We start from the raw sequence: 24,414 nt of genomic DNA on the forward strand, positions 1-24,414 counted from the left end.
TCAGCAGGATTTGTTAGCTCTTGTGTGCACTGCAAGAGGGAGAAACTGCTGGTCTTGGCCCCACACTGATATAGGAGGCTTATTTTGGAATATAGGACAGGAGAAGCACTTTGTATTAAGTACGTCATTATTTAGATGATGTCTCAGTGGAGACCCAGCTCCTGATTTTTTTGCATTGGCTTTAAATTGTAGGAAGGAGCATGAGCACATCAGAAATAACCAGAAAATAAAACCATAGTTACTTTTTTAAAAATATTGCCAAGCTTCCCTTTAAAGATTAAAAAAAAAGTCTGTGAAGCAAACTTCTGTCTTATGTAATTTCTTTCAGAGGTTAAGCACAGGTGCTAGGGTGTATACTTGGCTTAAAAGGTGTTTAATGATTTTGGGTTGTGGTTTGGTTTTCTTTGAAGGCTGCTTTGGAAGCAATTGATGAACTAGATCTTTTTGGAGCTCATGGAGGACACAAATCAGTGATTCATGTTCTTCCTGATGAAGTAGAACACTGTCAGGTAAAAATTACGAGGGGAAAACCTAACACCCTCTCCCTTTTGCTTTTAAATGAAATGTTGATTAACTAAGCCAAGGATGTAACGTAATAAGGATGGCTTCAGGCTATGCTGCTCACCCTTTTTCTAGTTGATATGTGAAACTGAGTAGTGTGAAGCATTCTCATTCTAACTCAGTTAAAAATAACTGCACAGAGTTCTCTGTCAGCTTGCAAATAGTGTAGTCTCATTTGCACTTGACATAGTTTTTTGAAGTAGGCAAATTGTTTTACATCCCTCTCTCCTGTTCTTGTTTTGCTCAGTCTATTCTGTACTCCATGCTGCCAAGGGCGTCCACTTCAAAGGAGATAGATGCTGGCCTTCTCTCTATTATTTCTTACCCAGCTTTTGCAGTGGAGGATGTAAACCTTGTTAATGTAACCAAGAGTGAAATCATATCCAAATTGCAGGTAAGGATTTACTTTGTTTTTTTTTTCCAAAGAGAGAAGCAGAACCTCTTTATAAATCAAAAATCCTATTTAAACAAGGGTTGCCAGACTTGGTTCATCTATGCATGAGGAAGAGAGGGAGGAAAATCCCTGAGTGACCTTTAAAACTCAGCACATACTTTTTTGCTGATGTTAGTCTGTGAGGGAAAAGTGTATGTGAAATTTTTGGTAATGTTGTCTGTTTTTACAGGGCCGCTATGGCTGCTGTCGCTTTCTCCGAGATGGTTACAAGACACCCAGAGAGGTACTTCTGATGTATATTTATGATGTATATTTTCAGTAGGCACACGGGAAGAATTTTCTCTCTTCCTTATAGATAAATTTTGTTTTATTTACGTGAAGGGGTGAAGTTCTCCACCACTGCTAAGACATCTTAGTGGATTTGGAGGTAATCCAGGTATCCACCCTGGAAAGGACACATATTTGAGGGTGGCTAAGGGTTTGAAAACCAGTTATTAAGGACAGAACTTAATTCATAATTCTGTAAGAAATTAACCCTTTGATATGCTTATGGTGTCTAAGATGAAGTGGTGTCTCTGAAACATCCCAAAATATCTTTAAACTGAGGCAGAGCCAAGATCATTTGGGAGACACTTAGATTCTGAGACCAGGAAGGATCAGCTTGTCTAGAGAACCATTAAATGAGTTTGAGAGTGAATGTGTCGAAGAAGTCAAGAGACTGCATGGAAACTATTTCTGGTGGATTTATTGGTTTCTATGTTTTAATTTGTATAAAATAGACTATGATTATGATTGGAATATAAGTGACTAATTTAGCACTGTGACTAAACAAGTGTGGTTGAATTTTTTAGGATCCAAGCAGGCTGCACTATGATCCTGCTGAGCTCAAGCTCTTTGAGAATATTGAATGTGAGTGGCCAGTATTCTGGACATACTTCCTAATTGATGGAATATTTAATGAGGACAAAATCCAGGTGAGGAAAGAAGAAACTGCTTTCAAATTGCAAAACCATTTACCCACACTATTTTGTAACTTTGTTCCTTGTTTGTTTTGGGTATCATTTGGATACCCCATTAGCAGGGTGAAATAGTCTTCAGCCATTTTCACCTTCCTGGGGAGTTCATGACATGGTAGAGGCAGAAGGGTTGTGCACACTGGGGCCTGGTTGCCTTCCCCTTACCAGCTGGAGTGGCTCTGTTAGCTGGGGTGGTAAAACTGGGCTGAACAGGGTTTATTTGCCTGGTTTTGTCTTATCACCAACCTTGATGCCTCTTTTACAATTACTTCAGGATGAGACAAGTTTCTTTTTCCCCAGCCTCTCTGGCTTGGCTGCTGAAAACAACATTCGTAGCACTTTCAGTCTTTTTGTACATTTAGAGAGATTTGGGGTTGGCTTATGTGGAGCAATTTCATTTTCACTAATTCCCTAAGTCACTTCATGCCATTACTGTGCCAGACATCCAGTGGACAGTGGTACTAAATTGATTGTAGCCCTCCAAAGGTTATGGTGGCACCTGGGGAGTATTGGTGAGTTAAAGAGCAGCAAGTAGTCAGGACTAAATGCATTCATACCAGAACTTCTGCAGATTGGTAGCTTGAAAGAAATAAAAAATATATGTGATTTAAAATTGCCTAGTATGCAGAGGGATAGGAGATTGCTAAACTCCTTAAAAAATCGAAATGTCCCGTCAGAAACAATTCAGAGGATTTCAGACCGAAGAGCCCTCTTTCTGTATCAGATGTTGCAAATCAAGTGAAATTCTTACTGACACTAGACAAATCAAATGTTTCCCTGAACACACTAAAAGTAGTCTGATGAAGAGAGAAATGGGATTATTTAGTGAGGGGGAAAATCAGAAATTTTACTGAAACTTCAGTCCTGCCAATTAAATACCACTTCATGAAGCAGTCTCTAGACCTTAGTTGGATTATCTGGGACAGTATGTACCTGGCTGCTTTTACGGTGTGCAGACTGACTGTTCTAGAGCATGGTCAGGGCAATTGCTCCCAGTTTCCACTGTTTAAACATAGCTGAATGAGTCACTGAGACACTCAGGTCAGTGCCTAATCCCCAGTTACTGCTGCAAACAAATGGTTTTGCCAGAAAAGTAAGCACCCTGAGGACTCAAAAAGAGAGGGACAGGATACTGACAATGTCAGTGTACTATAACATGAACTTGTGGGTACCTTCCTTTGAGTGATCCACTCTACTCAGGAATAGCAGAAATAGGATTTCTGAGGCAAGTGCTGGTAGTGCTTGAAAATTTCCCCTTTAAGTAAAAACTTGGAATGGATAGTTAATAAATGGAACAAACTAAGGAATCTGATAAAAAGAAAATGTATTACACGTTCTTAGCAATCTGCTATTCCTGTTCTTAGTATGTTGTCTCATAACACAAGAAGAGGATTTGCTTTTCAGTGAACTTAGATACTTTTAAACGTTTAAATCTATTTGAAGCTTTCCTTGTGACAAAATTTCGATCGAATCAGTTAAGAGAAACTGATTTCCCAATCCTGCAAAGCAGAATTCAGTAAGCTACAGACAAATGTGCATGGCATACAGCTAACCATTTATACACCTTACATTCTGACAGATACTGGCAGTCTGATGTCTGTGTCACTGCACTGTCATCCATTGAAAATTCCATGTAGGATCTGTTCCAGTGACTTCTCAATAGGAGTATACTGGAAGTTTTGTACTGCAGCAATGTATTACAGATTGAAGACAAGTGTTCATGTTTCTGGTAACACTGAGATGCTGGAACAGTCTCTGATAATTTGAACACTGTTCTTCCATCAGCAAGTCATGATTCCTCCACCCTTTTTTTATTTTTTTAAAATGTATGAACTTTCAGCAGAAGAGTACTATTCAAAAGTACTTTAACTTTATTGTTTCAGTTTTGCTGACTGTAATGTGAATTCTCACTCTCTTAAAAATAATTCCAGGTGCAAGAGTACAGAGAGGCTCTGGAAGGAATACTTATTAGAGAGAAGAATGGATTAGTGCTAATGCCTGAATTGTATGCAGTCCCTTCAGAAAAGGTATTGTGAAAATGCAGTATCCACTTCAGTATGTAAAGGAGAGAGAGCAAGAGGAATATCAGTCTTACAGTTTTTGTGTTTCTGGTGAATCTAAATAAACAATTAAAAAAGACTATTCCACATTATTTTAAAAAGTAAGAGACTTCTCACAGCTCCTGCTGAGAACTGGTAAACTTTAGCTTCCAAATGGTCAAATTTTTTACTTTAAATTTGAATGTCTGTGGAAATATTACAGCAGGTCTAAAATTTTACATCCTTAGAGCAAGACATATATTTAAGAAGTATTGATACTGACTTAGGAACTGAAGCTCAAAGAAGAAATAAAGCATAGACTGTCCTGCCTGTGTAGTTGATTGATTGATTGTGCTGCCCTTTTCCAGAGCATGTATGGGAGACAGGTTTCAAATGGATTAGGGTTTGGGCTGGGATTTTTGTTTGGTTTGTTTGGGTATTTTCTTTTCCCCCACCTTTGCTGTTACTGTTTATGTCATTCTCCCATTGTGACAAAGCAATTCACATGAGCTTATGTGCTCTTCCATGCTATTTGCCTTTGTATCCCCCCCTGCCAACTTCTTCTCCCACTCCAGACTTCTCAGCCCTCACTCACTAAGGGTGTGGAGCCTCCTGGGTTGGTCTGAGTTGCTCAGCCGACAGCTGATGCCTTGCTCGCAGATCTGAGGTGGAAACTGAATTGCCTTCCTAGTGGGAACAAGCGTGTAAGAGTCCAGAGCCTTCTTGTGAATTTTGATATGATGATAATGATCTGACAAACATGCCACTTAAACAGAGTCGATTTTGTCTGTCTATAAAAAAATATGAAATGGCTGCCTGAAAATGTAATCTGGGAGGGGTTTTTTCCCTTCCCTCAATAGATCTGTATACCACAAAACAAAGGCAGTTATTCTAAATTAGTAAGTCTACTCTTAATTTTTCTATTGACCATCCTTGCTAACACAGGAAAGATGGAATAGTCTTAATGTTGGAAAGCACCTTTGCTTCAGAAGGCTGGGTAGACATCAGTGAAGTTAAAGTGTCATCTTGGAAGGGGTTGGAAAACAGATACCCAGTTACCTATGAGCAGCCCAGAGGGAAGGCAGCAAAGGCACAGTGAGAAGAAAGTGGAAGAGCTAAATACCAAAGCTATAATTGCATGCGGAGTCCCCATGCATCCTCCAGCTTTGAAGGGTGGGAAAAAGTACAAAAAGGAAGCATAGTTCTTGTCCCAGAAAATGTGTAGCCTTAAAAGTGAAACCAAGACTTTTCTATGTCAGTAGTAAAGGCAGGCTAGAAAGGGTTGATGTTAGACTGTATGTCTGCAAGTACTTACATGTTATTGATTGTTCTTCACAACTTTAGGGTAATTTTTCTTGCGTATGTATTTATTTTCAGGTGGATGAGGAGTATGAAAATCCTCACTCAGTGGATCGTGTCCCAGTGGGAAAGTTACCACATCTTTGGGGCCAGTCATTGTATGTCCTGAGCTGCCTGTTAGCAGAGGTAATTATTTCTTGTATGGTAGATAAACTTATATTTCATTTTGTTTGAGATAGCTTGGGTTTCAAGTACAGTTTGGTTGACAGGTAGGGGATAGTGTGTTTTCCAGTAGAAACATGTACATGAACCATGAAACGCTGACTCTGAGCTTTCAGGAACTTCTCTTTTATTTTTTAATATAGATATGCAGTTGTCTGTTTCTAATCAAGCTGAGTAAGTTGTCAGATGGTCTGGATATATGGTTAGAAGAGAGGAGTATGCCCAGGCTGACTTGGCTGTTCCAGAGCCAGGATTTTGTGCCATTTCGGCTCCACTAGGCTATTCCTTGCTCTATAGCATGATGTGTCTACAAGTCAGACACAATAAAGTCAGATGAGTTAAGAGAAGCACAGATATCTCTGTGGAGCTACAAAAAAAATCACTTTCCTGGTGAAATTATGTCAGTTGCTGTAACTTTGAAATAGGAATTCTGAATGTGCAGACTGTGTCAGTCAGAACCATTTTCTTGTTTTTCCAAAAAATATTCCAGCCATTGTTTTTATTGAATGTACTACTTAGCGGACAGAGTAGATAAACCAGGCTTCAAGTCCTGCTGTCCTGAAAAAATACAAAAATTGGTTAGGATTTATTCTATAAGCCTTTTGCTTAAATTCTGCTTGTTTCCTTACTTTTTTTCTTTCTTTTGCATTTGTTCTAGGGGTTTCTTGCTGCAGGTGAAATTGATCCCTTAAACAGGAGATTTTCCACTGGATTTAAACCTGATGTTGTGGTACAAGGTGAGGGAATTTTGTGAACATTCTATGTGAATTGAATCATGTGGTAGCAAAGTCCCTGTGTACAGGAGAGATGAAAGATGTTTTTAAAAATAATGTGGATTTTTTTGCATGGGACATAGATGCTTTGATGACACTGTGAGAAGGAGAAAGGGTTTGTTTTCCTAGTTACCTTTTTCTAGGAGGGAAGAGCAGTTTTAAGACTCTTTTTAAAAAATATATATTTGTTACAATTTTAAGACTTGTCAGGAATTGGAGAGTGGCCACCTTAATTTTGTAGTGAAAAGGAAAATCTTGGCAGCTTTTAGAAAGAAGCAGCAGGACTGACAGGAGATGGATCAGGTTAAGCAGGTTTCTTGCAGCCCCTTTTCAGAGGAACCAGAGAGCACTGAGTGAAGAGGATCCCTGTACACAGAGGTGAGGCAGCCAGAGTTACCAGGTTTTGGCTGCTGCAGGGAGTGGCCTCTTTAGTTTGTGCAAGAACAGCCAAAACCAGAAAATTAAGTAGAGAGCAAACACCAGTAGGTCAGTCTTTAAGATTTTTCCAAGACCTAGACTGCTCTGAAAGAGCAACCAGCTCATTTATCAGGAGCAGCCTTTGTCAATGATCCTGTGACCTGGGCTGGTGCTCGTTTACCCTCTGTTGGTGTCATAGGAGTAGCATTTCATTATTCTGAAGGGCATAATTTCCAATAGAAATAGAAGTGCTTGCTTATTTTTAGCATTCTTTAGCAAGTATTTGCAATACAAAGAATACTGCATTTTTAGTCCCAAACCAATAAGCCACTTATTATGGGCAAAACCTCAAGTGGGACAAGAAATGGGTTCCAGGCCTGGATTGTAAATTCCTCTGATTAGAGAACTTCTTTTTCTCCTTACCTCTGCCATTTTATAGCCTCTGAAACATTTATTGCTACACAAGTGACAGCACTTGCTCCTCAGTGACTTGACTGTATTTTTATAGTGTGCTGTGTTAAAATAACAAAGATTTTCAAGTCATGTTTCTCCTTGTTCTATGGGGGAAAACCCCAGAAGAGACTCTCTCCTAAAAGAGACTGTGTGATCCAAACTGGCGGTACTGAAAGAAATCAGAAGACACTGATTAAGTCCCCAAGAACCTGCTTTAACCTCAGCAGGTCTGACCCTGCTTTGAGCAGGAGGTTTGAGTAGAGACCTCACAGGACCCTTCTGACCACCACTGTGGTCCAAAGTGGACAGGAATGTCAAGAAATACTGAGAAATAGAGAATCAAAATCTGTCAGATGCCCTCTTGCAATCCCTTTTGGTTCCATGAAGCCATAGATTATGAAAAAAGCAAGCTCTTTGTGCCTTTTTAGTTAGCTAAATGCATTTGTTGAGAGGTGACAGTAGAGACAGTTAAAAAGAATAGAACACTGGTTTTTATTTGTGTTTTTGTCTTCTGTTACTCAGTAACTGTTTTGGCGGAATCTAATCAAATCAAGAATCTCTTGCAAGACCATGGAATCAATGTTCAGAGCATTGCTGATATCCATCCACTCAGAGTGCAGCCAGCTCGCATCCTCAGCAACCTCTACACCATGCTGGGTAAGTATTTCAACATGGAAGCCTCTCTACTGCCAGGAAAGGTACTTTTTTAAGAAGCTTAACCAACTTAGAACTTCTGTCTTAATGAGGGACTCAAACAGGGGAAAAAATTGCCTTGTTAGAAATGGTGGCAAAAATACAAGTTTCCCTGTGTCCTTGGAGTTAGACAAGAACTGACTCTTCTTTTGTCCCCCGGAAACTACTTCCACAGAGAAACTGGTTTTTGAAAAAATGCCTGGAAAAACACAGAAGAAAAAGTAAAATATTTTTTCCTTTGAGAATTCAGAATATTTCTCTTTTAAGTCTGGAAACTGGGCAGTATGATTTTTATCAGGCAATCAGGGAAGTTTTCTGCTCCAAATCAGGGAAGCTGCTAGCACAGTATCTTTGGGCTGTCAGGTTCTTGCTAAAGTTCCTTCCAGCCTTCAGCTGAGTTGAGCTGCTGAAGCTCTCTGTCTCTTGCAAACCCAGAAACCTCTAGGGCTTTTCTAAACACAGGATTTTAAATACATTCCAGTTCCTCAGCAGTGGCCCTCAAGTCCTGTTTTCCTCAAAGCCTGAATTGATTTAAATAAATGCCCCAAAGCTCTGACTGGTTCTAGTTGTTAAGTCTTTTTATAACTGGTTCTTGATAATCCTTGCTGGAATTATTTGGGTCTTGGTGGAAAGTTTGTTACATGTATTCCTAATTTACCTTAGTTTTACTTCTTCAAAAAAATAAAATTGAGGTGAGGTGACTCAGCACTGGTAGATTCCTTTGCTGTGTGGATAAAGGGGAGCTGTATCCTTCTTCTCTGTCAGTCTGGAGCATGTTCCCATGGCAGTTTGGTTACAGATAATGCTGAGGCTGCTCATGGGGAGAACAAACATTTTTTTGTTGTAGTGGTGGTTTTTTGTTTGTAGGGTTTGGTTTTTCTGTTCTAACAGGGAGCTTATTTTGGAATCATTCAAATTAATGGGGCCTTCAGGTAAGTTTTAGAAAGTATGCCCTTTACACAGAGTAAGGAAACTGTATATGTTGCTTTTGGGAAAGAATCTGGCTCTTCATCTCAAAGTCCTATAAAAAAATGAAACATTTGCAGGGCTTTGCTGAAGCTTACATTTATTGTATTGTAATTCATAATGGCTTTCTTTCACTAGTGGGGGGATGTGAGTAGGATGGTTTGATACATTGTTTTTAACAGTGACTTCTTTGGGAATGTTCACAGTATTATTTTTCTAGGCACATGGTTTGGGTTATATTCCATGTCAGAAAGACTCAAGTCAGCTCCTGGCTGCTGGTGCAAAGGTTGTAGTATGGATGATTTGCTAATAAGCTCCACTGAGAAAAGTGGAGCTTATTAAAGCCCGATGAAAGTCTGTCGTTGTATTTGGATGTACTTTGTGTGTTGATTTAGCCTGCAGGCACAAATTTTTAAGGTCCTGTATTGAAAACGCTGCAATTTCTGTGTTACGTTGATGGCCTTGTTTTTGTAATGTCACATCTCTTGTCTTTCTTAGTGGGGAAGCTTTGGGTGCTGAACCATTACTATAATTATAAGACCAAATCCATAGTCAGTGAAGCCAAAATTTTAATTTTTAATCAGGCCTTTGAAGGACTCTGGCTATTACATTGGTGCTTGCTACAAAACCAACCAATTTGTAGCCTCACACTATGTTACCTGTTTTCTGCCTTACTGGTATTAGTGGAATAGATTTTCCTGTCTAAAGTGGTTATTTTGGAAAACAATGCAGAAAATGTTAGCTGAGATTCTTTTCTTTCCAGGCCGGAACAAGAGCATGAAATTAAGTGGCCGGCCACACCGACACATTGGGGTGTTGGGCACCTCCAAGCTCTACGTGATAAGAAATCAAATATTTGCTTTCACCCCTCAGGTAAGCATGTAAAGCTGGCAGGAAAGTCACTCCTTTCTTAATGGTGAATCATTAGTGAAGCGCTTTGCTTTTCCCTGCTCTCATTGTACTTTAGGTAGAACATGGCTGACACAGCAGATGTACTTTACTTTATAGGGTTTTTAAGAGCATGGGATGATCGGCGTGGTAGAACTGCTAATAAATCTCTTTTCTGTCATACAGAGTCTGGTTTCTTTGGCTTCTGGCTTAACAGAACACAGCAAATCAATAGTACAAAGTTGTTACTGATCTCTACCAACACTAATTAATGAAATAGTTTCTGCAGAAATAAATCACTTAATATATCTTTCTACTGAAAACTTTGATGAAAAATTTAGTACCACATAAGTGTGCCAAATACTGTAACCCCCTAGGAGGTGAAGGTGTGATCTTTTCATTATATTGTTGAAAGGGCCAATAGTGCTGAGAAATGGATGTTCTGTCTTTTTTGTCTTTAGTGTGTTTTTTCAGTGTTGCTGGAAGTTTGGATCCTCATAGAATCAATGGCTCTTATTTATACATTTAATGAAATGCAACACACTTACTCCAATAGAATTATTCCAACGATTGGTACTAGATGGCCAGGGAGTCACCTGCTCCAAGCATGTACAACTGATGCAGGAAAAAGAATGCATCCACCCTTCTAAATAGGTGTTTGACTAATGAAGTCTTTGAACTCCAGCTGAAGGCATTCAGTGGACTCTGTAGAAAGCTTCTGTACTGCTTCATAATGCCCAAACAAATCAGATTTACTGCAAAAATTGTAGGTCCCTTCTCATTCTTCCCCATGTCAGTTGATCACAAGCAGCTTTATAAAATGTTATTTGTTGTGTTACTTCCCTGTACCAATTTTCACTTTTGCAAATAAGGGAAAAATTCCTTAGAGATGTGATTTTTTTCAAAAGGTGTCTTTGTTCACATCTTACTATGTAAGCAGGACCCAACATTCCAGCTAAAATCTTGTCATGTATCAAATAAGGACATACTTGTTAGTATATTCCAAAATGGCATTTATCTTTACATTAGCAACACAGTGACAGTTCCTGCATATTCCATGTTTTACTAAAATCTCCATAACATTTTCCATTGTACTTTGAAGCCAGACACTTCCCTTGACTTTTTTTTTTTGAGGTGGATGGAGTTAATGTTTAATGTCACCTTCCTAAGGTTAGCAGTTAAATCATCTTGTTGATCTTGACTAGCGTCCACAAATTTTGTGATTTTGTCATTTGTATTTCATTCTCTTTTCTAGTGAAAGCATTGATTAGGTGTGGGGCAAAGGCTGACTTCATTTAGATACAGTCATTCTGAAAAAATGGTTAATAACTACCTTTTGAGAACAATTTTAAAAGTAGTTGTGCTTCTTAGGATGTTTTTGTTCAGCTCACTAATGTGAAAATTTGCAGAAGTTGGCACGTGTCAGCCATTTTCTAATCTAATTGCTCCAAAGAAGAAAATTGGACTAATCTGCTGAGACTGGTTTTTGACCATCCTACTTTATAATTTTGTAATTTTCTTGGCTGTCTCAAATTGGTTTTGTTTTCCCTAGCTTTCAGGCACTGGAATTGGCCTGACTTTTTAAATGGCTCTTCCTTTTTAAAGACAGGCAGTGTGTTTCCTTCTCTCTGGATTTCTGGGACTTGTTCTTCCTGAATTACCAAAGCTAACTGCAAGTGGCTCAAGGATTGTTTTGGCTAGTTCCTGATTCCTTCTGTGAAGAAATTTCTCTGGACTTTGCCAGCTTGAACTTAACATATTCTTTCTGCACTTACTCCTCCAGAAGGCTTACGGGCTTCCTTAACTTTTGTTGTGGCTGCTTTGACATACTTTCCATTATTTGTCCTGTTTCTTTGGTTCCAGCTCCTGAAGTAGCCATAATAGTCTCTTACTGTGGTTCTTGGCTTCCTGCTGTAGTGGGAGCAGCACACTTTGCCATTGCACATTTCATGTACCTTTTGCCCTCAGTAACTGCCAGCTTTTCTGTATTGTGCTTGACTTTCAGATGGTTCCCAAGGGACATACAGTTACTGGCTCCCAGTCCCCAGTGCGCGCTTGAGCCTGTTTATTGTTTTTGTTGCTGTTGTTAGCTTTTTCTTCCACATTTAGAGTATTTCCATCTTCCAGATCATAGGTTAGTGTAACTGGTCATTGGGAAGATTCTGCTTCATGGGTGTGATTGCCTAGGTTTTGTTTCTATGGCTTACCTGATGGTCAGTCTACAAGTGTAAGAAAATGGACTCTTGCACAAGCATGGATTTCTTTTTTACAGTCTGAGGCCTTGTTAGGTTAATTCAGGTGGTTTGTGTTGTGGTCAGGAGTAGCTCATATGGCATTTGTGAATGATTTAAGGGAAGAAATAAAAAAAAATAAGGAAAGCACTGACAACTACCCCTATGTTGTATTTTTCTCTTCTCTAGTTTACTGACCAGCATCACTTCTATCTGGCTCTAGACAATCAGATGATTGTGGAGATGCTCAAGACAGAGCTGGCTTACCTCACTTCTTGCTGGAGGATGACAGGGAGACCAACCTTGACATTTCCCATCACCCACACAATGCTTGGTAAATTTAATTTTTTCTGTTTCAAGCAGAGTAGAGTAATGCAGAGGAATAGGAGGGACATTGGTTGGAGAGGAGGCAGGTAGCAGGACTTCTAACATCAGAAGTACAGTTAATTTTCTCATGTGTATGCTGAATTTGGGTGACATGGTAGTATTTAATTTTGGTTTTACTCCCCCTTTATGTGCTTCCATCACCTCATCATCTCCATGCTATTTCTGTCTAAAGAAATTTCATAGAAATCCCTTTGGAACTTGTCTTGAGTGGGTTGGTGTTTGTCTTTAGAACTTGTCTAGGGGTTGTGTTTTGTATGCTTGTTTTTCTGGGATTTTTGAATAAGCTAGTATTGATAGCAGTTGAGGGTTCTGTTTTAAATTTGTCTAATTTACACTGTAGACAACACCCAATAATTCACTGTATTTGGACATGATAATTTAAGAATGTGTTGGTGAGTTTCAACTCTTCCATTATTCTTTTTTAGTTGATGATGGTACTGACATTCATCCAGCAGTTCTTGCCACAATAAGAAAATTAGAGGATGGTTATTTTGGAGGTGCAAGGTAATGTCAGAAATACCAAATTATTATCTCCATGATTTTAAAAATTAAATCCTAAAGAAGTCTCAGTTTTGAACTTGTGATAGTGCACAGGCCTTGTACTAGAACTCCACAGAGAAGGAAGTTTCAGCTTTAATTATTATGTGACAATCAAATGGTAGCTGGACCTCAGATGCAATGAAAAAGATGTCTCCCAAAAAGTGTACCATCTCTGACTTCCATTAATGGACAACAAAAACAATGTCAAGTCTTTGGAAATATGAAATCTTGACTCTGGCTGGGATTCTGTTATTAAAAAGTAAATTACTTTCACAGTTACTGGACATGATTTAAACATAAATTGCATTTAGTACTTGTAAGCTTGTGTGTTCCATTCATCTATGTGTAAAATATGATGCCACAGTACCTCCCTATGCTCTTCCTACTTGCCCTCTCAATCAGTATCTTCCTTTGACAGTCACATACTGTCATGGTTTAACTCCAGTCAAAAACTCAGCCCCACATGGCCACTCACCCACCCTCCCCTTAGTGGGATCAGGGAGAGAACTGGAAGAATACAAGCGAGAAAGCTCATGGGTTGAGATAAAGAGAGTTTAGTAAGTAAAGCAAAAACCACGCATGCAAGCAAAGCAAAACAGGGAATTCATTCACCACTTCCCATGGGCAGGCAGTTGTTCAACCATCTTCAGGAAAGCGTCAAATGTAACTGTGGCTTGGGAAGACAAACTCCTGTATCCCTGAACATCCTCCCCTTCCTCCTTCTTCCCCCAGCTTTATATGCTGAGCATGACACCCTATGGTATGGAATGTCCCTGTGGTCAGCAGGGGTCAGCTGAGAGTGTCCCCTCTCAGCTCCTTGTGCACCCCCAGCCTGTGCTGCTGGGGTGAGGTAAGAAGCAGAAAAGGCTGGGATGCTGTGTAAGCCCTGCTCAGCAGTAACTAATACATCCCTGTGCTATCAGCACTGTTTCCAGCACAAATCCAAAGCATAGCCCCATAATTAACTCTTATCCCAGCTAAAACCAACACAGATGGTTTAGTAGCCTCCAGTTCTGTGAAAAGACACTGCCATTCATGGGGCCTTCTCAGCCCCAGTTTCTCATGCATTGTCCTTGGAGCTCAGGTCTTTTTCAGGGTCTCTCTTCATATGAACATACAGCACCCTGCATAATTAGGCTTTGAGTTAGGCCTGTGAGTGTTACCATAACACAGTTAAAATCAATTAGTACCTACAGCAGTAACTACCCAGCTGGATCTGCAACTGGTGTTTTCCTTTTTTATTTTTCAGTGTCATTTTCTGTGGTTTCACAGTTACCAAAGGTGGATTGAGCAGTAGGTTTCATAAATTTTGGAGGAGTTGTTGAAAGCTCAGTGAGCATTAATCTGTACCAGAATGGTGGATGTTAATGCTCTTTGGCATGTATCCCCTTTTGCAGGGTGAAGATAGGCAAACTATCAGAATTTCTTACCACCTCTTTTCATACATATCTGAGCTTCCTGGATCCAGACTGTGACCTAAAACTGTTTGATGACCGTAATGAAGACTGCAATAGTCCTGACAGTGAATATGGAGACTACCCAGCAGACTTCTGTGAAAAAGGTAGTAGTGTTTTTTCACTTGGTATTTTTTTCTCTATCAAGTTCTATCAACAGAGCCTGGGTTTGCCTACAGTGCAGAGTCTATTCTGTGCACAGCTGATGGTCATTTGGGTCCTCATGCATCCACCTGAGGACAGGACCTGCATGACTCAGTTTGGAGAATGAATTCATTCATTCTATGTTCTTCCTGCATTTGTAGTATGGCATTGAATGGTAACTGCTACAGTAAAGCTGAGTCTGGAGAGTGAGCAGGTGGGGAGGTGTGGAAGAGGTTAGAGGGAAGAGGGCTATGAGGAGCCATGGACAAGAGCTTGTGTGGAAGAGATGATAGAGTCTTAGAAGCATACAGGTTGGAAGAGACTTTTATGATCATCAAGTCCAGCTGTGTTCTCTGATCTACCAGCAAGATAAAACCCCTTTTGATTCCTTTCACAGGCAAAGCTAGCTTCTTAATCTGTTTTCAGTGTCAAAAAATGTGGTTTTTTCTTTTGTTTCCAGTTTGTTTGGCTTAAAAATCTCTTCCTTACGCTCTTCTTGCATATTTGAGTGCCCTTCTAAATAAGCAAGAATAGAGTAGTGTGTTTGAATAAGAAAGTGATGATGATAAATAGTGATTCTTACCTTTAAGAAACCTTTTTTTAATGTATATTACACTAGATAGCCAGGATGAGCTGGATCAGTATATAAATGATGTTCTGCAGAGCACAGCACTGAAGTCATACCTGCCTCCAACTTCAAAGACAACGAGTCAACCACCTGTGTTCAGTGCAAACCATTCCACAGAAGAGATACTGTCAATAATGGCCAAGACAAAGGGCTTGGAAGTTCCAGGTATTTCTCCCTATTATTTTTTTAGTGATAATAATAGAAAAACTGGTTTGGATGCTAGAAGGAGTAAGTTCAAGTATTTAAAAATGATATCTTTTGACATACTTGTGCCACTAGTTCTTTCTGTATAGAGAAGAAATGAGAAATTCCTTAAGAAGTAAGAATGACTCTGAAGCTGTTGCTGTCATGTTCCCACAGTATCCCATGTCATGGTGTATACATAGAAAACCCGCAATGAATGTAACATTTAATCAAAGTTAAATGTTGTGGAAGCTGCTACAGCTTCTTAGTTGGATAGAATTTTAGAACCCAAATCAGTTAATTGTCTTTGCTTATGTAAAGGCAGACAAAATATACTTTTTTATTTTAATGAAGTTGCTGTGAAATGAAATGTTTCAATGCAAGAAAAACATAAATATTCACATGTACTTTCTAAATTTGTAAGAACAAATGGAGTAGAGAGGGAGCAAAGTCTTTCTAATTATGCTACATTTCTAATAGCCTGATTGGAAGATATACACCAAAACAACACTTTGGCTGAGTCTGTAAATAAATTCCAACATATGTATTGTTTTATATGGAGATATGTAGTATTCAATGTCCTGGTCAATGGAAGACTTCCTTTAACTTCAGTGTAAATTAATAATTTCCAAGCTTTTCTGTTAGTCTTTTCTGCTGTCTTTCATGTACCACATCATCTGATCCTCCATTGAATTCAGCAAATGAAATTATCAGAGCATTAACCTGCATTTAGCATTATAATTTTAATTATGAAATCTTATCAATTAGGCCATTTTCTCCACTTATTTGCTGTTGAAATGTTTAAAACACTTGGCAGGGTCAGGTCATTGGGCTGCAGGATTTCTGAGTCATGGGCCAAATAAGAGGTATCAGTTGAGCATGTAGCCCCTGAGCCTTTGACATGCTGATCTCAGAAACTCTCAGAGCAAACCTGCAAGGAGAAAAGGTTCAGAACATGAGCTTCTGTCAAGAGTTCCATGCACAGCATATCAGAAGCACTGCCTTTGTATTTTGACCCTTGGAGGTATTTCTGTTGTTTTTACCTAGTCAAGCTGCTTCATGCAGGTGTTTTTGATTTTCATGTTACTGAAACAGACCTTTTCTTCTTTGTGTTCTGGTGGCTTTGCTTTCCAGCCGTGTCTATGTCTCTTCCCACTAAAGTTCTGAACACACACCGGAAGTCTCTGAATCTTGTTGATAATCCTCATTTATTTGAGACAAAGGTAAGGTGTGGGAATTTTTATGCTGTTTGTGGTTTTTGGATGCAATGCTGTAGCCTTTCCTCATGTTTTCCTTCCAAACCCTATGCCAGGTCTCATTTTTCTTCACAGACAAGCCATTCTATCCCAGGTACTCCCTTGTTTTGGAAATTATTTTTTTGGCTGGATTAAGGTTTTTTAGTCAAATAGACACTATCAAGTGGAAAGTTTTTAATTGCATGTGCAAAACAGAAAAGAACATAATAGTTGCTTTATTTTTAAAATCCAGAAGTTAAGTCATCATCTTTAGTTCTGGCTGAACACAAGGGGAAGGACAGGATGTTCGCAACCTTTAGAGATGTTTTCCAAGAAGTGCTACTTATAGTAACATCTGGGCAACTGGGAATGTGTGAATGTCCTTAAGGCACTGGGGTTGTGCTGGGCACTTGTTTTGTCTTGGTATATGTGACCATTTGCTGAGAATGGCTAGAAGAGGTTGTATCCCGCCTCCTGAAAGATTCTGCTCTGCACAAGGCTTCGTTTGTGGAAATGGTATTTTAGGATTATATAAATTGCTGATATTTGATTATATTGCTTGTTAAAAAAAACTTCTTTTCATCCAAGAACTCACCATAGGATTGCATCATCTGATTAGTTAACATTTTACTTTAATAAGCCTGGAAAATTTATAATGGCAATATTTGCATTCGTAAGGCACCATTTATATACAGGTTAGTGATGGAACTCAAAAAGCTCTAAATTATTTCAAATGAAAAAAAGGATAGTATCTCTGCTTTTCTCTTTACAAGTAACATAAGATGACAGGAAAAGCATGCAGATAATTCGGCTTCTTTGTTTTGTTAAAAAAAAAAAAAAAAAGATACAAGGTTCCATTCTGAGGGTTGTGTTTCTTGGTATAAGTCTCCTTTCTGTGCCTGCAGTACCCTGGCAAGAACTAAGTGATGTGTCTGTATTTCAAGTGCAGAGCTTTGTTGCAAGTCTGTTGTGAATTTTTTAATGGGAAGTTTGAAGTTACAGGAAGTTACAGATCTGCTACTTTCACAAGGTCATGTCTTTTGATTTTTCATCCATCTTTGTTATCAGGACCGTGAAAATGTTTTGCACTTACCTAAAGATGCTCATGGTGATTTGGATTGCAGGAAGCTTGTTGATCAGCTGAAGGAATGTCCAACACTCCATGATCAAGCAGATATCTTGTATATCTTGCATATACTCAAGTAAGTTGCCTGAGTATGAACTTCAGCATCTTTAAGTTTGTTCACAACTATCTGATTATTCTTGTGCAAAAGGTTTCCACTGTTCAGGTTGTGTTTTGAGGGGAGAATGGAAATATTTTGTGCTTTAACAAGCATGTTTTCAGTTAGTTTGATTACAGAAATTATTTGGATACAAAAGAAGACTTGTGCAAATTTTAGAGTTGATTGGCACAAAGTTGCAAATACATGAAGTCTCCATGGCTCACAAATTAGATGCACAAATCCTTTCCATGAATGAGAACACACCCTGCTATATTTGTGGCACTCCATAAAGTTCACAAAGATTTGGTGTGATTTTTATACACAAGAATGAAAGTGGAGGGAAAATTCATCTTGTCACTTTCTAACTAAAAGCAAAATGCAATTTTAATGAGTGTTCACTATTTTTCCTCTAATCTGTCTACATATTTAAGTACACAACTGGCAAAAATTTGGTACTTTTTAAAACATTCTTGGAAGCAGTCTAGACCCATCTGCTGAGGTTAGTAAGCACCTGCTATTTAAATTGGTTTGATGGGAACAAAATGCGAATACAAACAACAGAATCATCTTCTGAAGTGTGTTTATTGAGCTTTTTTTTCCTGTGCAGGAGAATACTGCTGGAACCTGTCAGGCAGTTAGCTTTTGGTGCAAAGACAAGTATGTGTTAATCACAGATGGTCTTCCCTACTGCTACAAAGATTGCATTTTTGTTTATTTTAGTCTGTCTCCCATGAGGACCTCTTCTTTGATCTTCTTGATTTCCCAAACAAAACGTTTAGCATCCTCTCTTAAAGAGTAAAGGAAATCCTATAAAAAATATGTTTTGTTGTTTAACTGCATCTAACACCAGTAATTTCACCAAGGGAGTTTCTCTTGGGCAGGCAGATGGACCTCTAGTGGACTCTGTCAGCAGGAGTTGAAGAGTCGTTCTGTGACACTTCAAAACATTACCAAAGAGAAGCCATAATGCAGTGAATTTCAAAACCAGGAGAGGAACAGAAATCTCCTTTGCTTTTTCAGTAATGGCATAAGCAACACGGAAGTTTAGTTAATAGCTAAGAAAGAAGCAAGGCTAAAAAATTCCCCTGAAGCATCTGAAAAATGGGTGTTGTCTCCAGCAGTACTGAAGATGTTGCATTCTGCTCTGAAAAAGCACTACATAGAGTGTTCCTCCAGAAAACTGTGCATGTGAATGCTCAATTTGAAGTATAGTAGGAAGTCCTTCAGGTGGTTTCTTTTCAAGTCACTCACAGCTGAGTGAGTGCTCAGATTAGTATGAAAGTTCCTGGTATCAAGAAGATTTTGTCCACATATAATCAATCTGTGGTGAAGGCACAGATGTCCCATTTGGTATTTAATTCTGTCACCAACATGAGCAAGGCAGTCAAAATCCAGCTGTGTGGTAAAGTTTAGCATCTTGCCTGATGACAATTACCTCCTGTTTCTTTTGTGGCAGAGGTGCTGACTGGGACACAGAGCTGGATGGACAGTATGGTGTCACTGTTCATTGCCTCCTCAACGAGCTCTACAGAAAGGCAGGTCTCAATCAAGAATGGGGCTTAATCCGCTACATTTCTGGCATACTCAAAAAGAGAGTTGAAGTCCTGGCTGAGGTATGAAATACAAATAATCCTGGTTCAGCTTCCTGCCTGGGAACAGAGAGAAAACTACTGGTTTGTTGTTGGGGTTTGTTCTTGCCCTTCTTCTAGTTTTACTTTACAACATACATAGTGCAGCATTTTTAATTAAATATTGGTTGATTTTCTGATCTAGAGTCTTACTACATCTTTATCTTTCATCTGTACTGTGAACTGTGCTAAAGTTGGCATGGACTGAGAATGCCACACTGTAATAGTTGTGAAGGCTTCATTTTACCTCTGTTAATCAGAGAAGCTGAATTGTGTGCTTTGAAAGCTACAGTTGTCACTGGTAGTTGTCTATTGCTGTCGTGAAGGTATGAACACCTTTGGAGCACTGCGATGTCAAGGTGCTAGTGATGACACAAAAACATGTTCTGCCCATTTCCATCCCCTTGGGTGGACGGTCTGCCCTGTGAATGGATGTTTGGAACTGTTTAAATATCTGTGACGATTAAGTGGTAGCAAGAAAAATCCACTGTAAGAGTACAGATATGATTTTGAACATTACAGAAAGGTTTCCTCTCAAGTACTCTAAAAGTATTTGTTTAATTTTCTAGTAATCCTCTGGATATTTCTGAGGAGCTCTTTCTGTAATTCCTCGCCATTTTCAAGGCTCTGACTGTCACATTTAGGATGCCTTATTTTAGTGACAGTCCTGTCTTCTTGGGAGCAATTTGTGATAATCACTGTGCATGGTACTTCATTAAGCACTGAACTTTTTCCCTTCTCAACACACAATGGATGAGCAGTACAGACATGCTCACAGAAAGCCATGTATGTTAACTTGAGAAGGTATTGACAAAGAATTGGGGAGGAGGAGAGTGGAGATGATCTGTTTTCTTCCATGTTAAGGGAGTGAAAATAGACTCTTGGAAGTCAGAGGAACACTGCTCTGTGATGTTTTTTGATTCAGGATATTAAAACAGGTAAACTGAACACCCACTTTTAAAGGAGGTTGAACACTGTGGTACTGGGGAAAGTACCTATTTCAGAATGTATTAGGAATGTGATGCAGTATGCTGGGTGTTTGTTTTAGGAGATGTATTAGGACATAGGATTTTTTTTTAGCTAATGCTGCCAAACTTTTCATTGATTAAATTTTTTTTTTTCTTAAATAAAGAACAAAAGTTTATCATATGATAAAGGATGAAAGCCTTTATTGATCTGTCAGCCCCACTGGAGTTCCTAATCTAACAATTTTGCTGCTGATTTCACTGAGCTGGGAAACAGGCCACTTTTAGCCTGGGTAGACTCTCATAGCCCTGTTGACCTCAGGAGATCTTTGGAAACTATTTAACAGCATTCTTCTGGATCTGTATGTCTGGTAAATAATAGAAATGCATTTAAAATTGCTAAAGAAATGGAATTAATTTAATTTTGGGAATTAAAAGTCATATCACTTCCACATGATTCAGAGAAAGGTCTCTTCCTTTTTGTCCCCTTATGATAGGCATGCACAGACCTTCTGTCACACCACAAGCAACTTACAGTGGGCCTGCCACCAGAACCCCGTGAGAAAATCATTACCACGTAAGTTGGAGCTCTGCCTCAGGTACAGATTGCCCTTCATCTTCCTGCTGGTACCATTCTGCTGCTGTTACCTTCTTTTAAACCTTACTCCTTGCCCTCAAAAGGATTTGCAGCCACCCAGGTAGAATTGTAGGCACCTTTGTTCTGGGTGACTCGATCCCAGTGCTTGTTGTGCTGGTTGTGCTGAGTCACTGCTGCCTGTGGTTTGTCTTCTTGCAGCCCACTGCCACCTGAGGAGCTCACAGATCTCATTTACGAAGCCAGTGGCCAAGACATCAGTATTGCAGTCCTGACTCAGGTATGCAGCCTGTGCAGAAAGGCTTCTTTGGCTGTGCCCAGTGCTGTGCCAGTGTTTGCTCTGAGACTGGGAAAGCCGTGAAGACCCACTCTGATGGGTGCCTTTATGGATTTGTCCTTACAGGAAATAATTATGTACTTGGCGATGTACGTCCGGTCACAGCCCAGTCTTTTTGTGGAGATGCTCAGGCTCCGCATTGGTCTGATAATCCAGGTGATGGCCACTGAGCTGGCACGAAGTCTGAAATGCTCAGGTAGGAGGACAATTTTATCATGAGGGTATTTCTGGTGTCATTTTTGCTTCACCCTTCATGGTTGATCTTTTCATTTATATGTGTTAAATCCTTTATTAACCTCTTAGTTCATATGTGCAGTTACAAACTTTGGAAATCACTTTTTTTTTTTTTTTTTTGACTTATTGAAAGACTTCTCTCCCCCTGGCACCCAGTTATTCGAAGAATATCAAAGGATGTTCTTTATGGAATAATTCTGGCTCTGTAATTTAGATTCACGTCATCTGCTGTTGGGAGATGGTTGTAATGCCATTCCAAGTGATGCTCTACAAGGGAGCAACTGCTTTCTCATCATGAGCTTCAGTGAAATTTTGCACAAGCTATGACAATATTCATTAATGCAAGTAGTATTATTTCCATTCAGTGTTTGTTGTTTAGTCCTGAAATGTATTTTCCTTGGAATGTGACTACATATTAATTTTTTTAAAGGAACAGCTAGCCAAAAAGTTACATGTGATTGGACTTCATTCAGTTTCCTTAGCTGGCTTTATAGCTTGTTGTGTGACATTTGTCATTTTGTTTTGTTTTATTTTGTTTAACTAGGTGAAGAAGCTTCAGAGAGCTTGATGAATCTAAGCCCCTTTGATATGAAAAGTCTCCTACATCATATTCTCAGTGGGAAAAAAAGAAAGAGTTTGGAGTGGAAAGAAGCTGTAAGTTTTTCACTTTTATGTGTTAAGTTAGATTGTCTTATAAGTAGGGATCTATTCCTTCTGCATGTAAAATAAAAGTATAGGTAACATATTAATCATGGATGACGAGTACATGTGTATGTTTGCTGTAGAATAAACAAAACACATATGAGGGAAGCTATCCTGCACTGAAATAAGATTGTATCGAGTTTCAGTAACATGAAGGCAAACTTTTAAAATGAAATTTTGTGGAACCAGAACAAAAGTCATTAAAAGGTGATATCTAACCTGCCTTCAAGAAGCATGTCTTTGATGCCCACATATTCCTGACTGGCACAGCAGCTCTCTTTGAGGCTCCTCTGTAGGCGCTCAGAGTCTTGTCACAATTCTCACTAAAAGTTACAATTGCTCACTGTCTTGGAAAATCAGTTTCTGATACCCAACTAGGGATTTAGGCCCCTTATACAATCAGGTTTGAACTCTTGATGTGATTTGAAAGGATGCTGTCACCAAGAACATTGCATATTTCTGAAACAATTTGCGTTTAACTTCTTAGATACAGTTTCATCTATTTTTCTACCCATAGAATGTTAAAAATGTCCATTTGCTTCTTTAGTGCGACCTGTAGATTCTTCTTCATCCAGCCCTGCAATTTCTATTCATGAGATGGGGCATTCTGGAGCAACCAAAACAGAAAGAAGTGGTATTACTAAATTGAAGAGTGAGATGAAGCAGGTGAGGGTTTTCTGTCAATGCTCATCAGAAAGTACAGCTGTTCTGGAACTGTGTTATGTTAGGTTTTGTTCTTGCTAAATGACAGAAATTTTCGAAGTTGCTTTGATTTTAAAACTGATCACTAAATAGAAGGCAGTTAAGAGATGTTTCCTCTAAAAATGTGCTTCCTCTTCTGTTCTTGTTTTATGTTCTGGATGTAGAAGAACTTGAACAAACTCTAATGCATTCATGGCATCCACTGTAAAAACAGCTCTTTTATCATGTTTAGCTAAGGAAAAGTCGGAGGTACAAAGAGAAGCTTTTATGCAGTGTTTGTTCTTGCACTTGGCCTAAGTTGCAAAAGTGGACCACATGCCATTTGGAAAAGATACAGGTGGAAAAGGAATCTTGGTTTGTTTTCTTCCAGTTCTGTTTCTTCAGGAATGGAGGATGATTACTGCTAGAATTTATACATATATGTTCAACTTCAATACTTTAAATTACACTTCAACTGAGTATATGGTGAGATCACAGAAAACACAACCAAAATACTCTGAATGAATATGACTGATGGTTTTGTTATGAGTGGTTTGATTGCTATATTTTGTGTCTCTATTAGCAATTTTCTTTTGCTTTAAATAAATAGGAAGATAGTGGTCAAATAAAATACATTTGTAAGAATGGTTCTGTTTTTCCTCATGGGTTATTCAAACTAGAGAAGGGAAGGCTCCAAGAGACCTAACTGCAGCCTTGCAATATATAAAGAAGGCTTACAAGAAAGATGAAGAGATGCTTTTTGCCAAGGCCTGTAGTGACAAGACAAGGGACAACAGTTTTAAACTGAAAGGGTAGGTTTAGGTTAGATACAAGGACTACTTTTTACAATGAAGGGGAAGAGGCAGTAAACAGGTTGCCCAATGAAGTTGTGGATGCCCCGCCCCTGGAAATGTGTACGGTCAGATTGGATAAGGGCTTTAAGCAGCCTCATCTAAGGAAGCATTTGATGTTTTCCTTGGATTGTGTAAAACAGGTTGAATAAGCCTTCAGAAAGGAGTGGCATTTTGACGTGGTCTTAACATGAAGCATTTGCTGGTGGCAGCAAAGATCAGTTAATGATTCTTCATGGGAAATGGTCAGGCAGGGAAGCAGAGACCCCTGAGGAGCACATGGTGTCTGTCTCGTAAGACCTGGTTGCTGCGTTTGAGCTGTGCCACTGCCGGAGCACCATCGTGGACAAGGCTCAGGAGTGGCTGTGAAGGTGCTGCCGACTGTGCTGCACCGGCCCTGAGGTGGCCTTGGAGGTCAGTCTGAGCAGGGCTCCCATTCACAGGGCAGTGTCTGGATTCGGGGCCTTTCCAGGAAGGAGGAGGGACAAGGCACTAGATGGCAGCATTATTTTGTTTGAAATACAGCGGTGGGCCGTAGCTGGAATATGTGGATCTCTGTTGACATTAGAAACATAGTTCCTTTGTTGCTTTTTTATTCCATGGAAACTGGGTATTTTGCACAGAGGAGGAGTTGGCTGGGTTTATTTTTGTACCCCCCCACTTTGCCATTCCTGC

At 39.3% G+C, this 24,414-nt stretch overlaps 1 protein-coding gene across 1 annotated transcript in view; it reads left to right on the forward strand.

Annotated features, from left to right (window-relative positions):
• PHKA2 (phosphorylase kinase regulatory subunit alpha 2) overlaps positions 1 to 24,414 on the forward strand; it is a 39,787-nt gene that overhangs the window by 4,570 nt on the left and 10,803 nt on the right. Inside the window, 22 exon segments of the mRNA XM_008629255.2 lie at positions 411 to 509; positions 809 to 955; positions 1,185 to 1,238; positions 1,807 to 1,929; positions 3,903 to 3,998; positions 5,388 to 5,495; positions 6,190 to 6,268; positions 7,697 to 7,831; positions 9,597 to 9,706; positions 12,142 to 12,286; positions 12,765 to 12,843; positions 14,277 to 14,440; positions 15,097 to 15,270; positions 16,423 to 16,511; positions 17,592 to 17,725; positions 19,203 to 19,359; positions 20,837 to 20,916; positions 21,136 to 21,214; positions 21,338 to 21,467; positions 22,050 to 22,126; positions 22,129 to 22,159; positions 22,755 to 22,873. Coding sequence (XP_008627477.1) covers positions 411 to 509; positions 809 to 955; positions 1,185 to 1,238; positions 1,807 to 1,929; positions 3,903 to 3,998; positions 5,388 to 5,495; positions 6,190 to 6,268; positions 7,697 to 7,831; positions 9,597 to 9,706; positions 12,142 to 12,286; positions 12,765 to 12,843; positions 14,277 to 14,440; positions 15,097 to 15,270; positions 16,423 to 16,511; positions 17,592 to 17,725; positions 19,203 to 19,359; positions 20,837 to 20,916; positions 21,136 to 21,214; positions 21,338 to 21,467; positions 22,050 to 22,126; positions 22,129 to 22,159; positions 22,755 to 22,873 — 2,409 coding nt within the window.

Source organism: Corvus brachyrhynchos, unplaced genomic scaffold (assembly GCF_000691975.1).
Source record: "Corvus brachyrhynchos isolate BGI_N302 unplaced genomic scaffold, ASM69197v1 scaffold11, whole genome shotgun sequence".
Lineage (NCBI taxonomy): Eukaryota > Metazoa > Chordata > Aves > Passeriformes > Corvidae > Corvus > Corvus brachyrhynchos.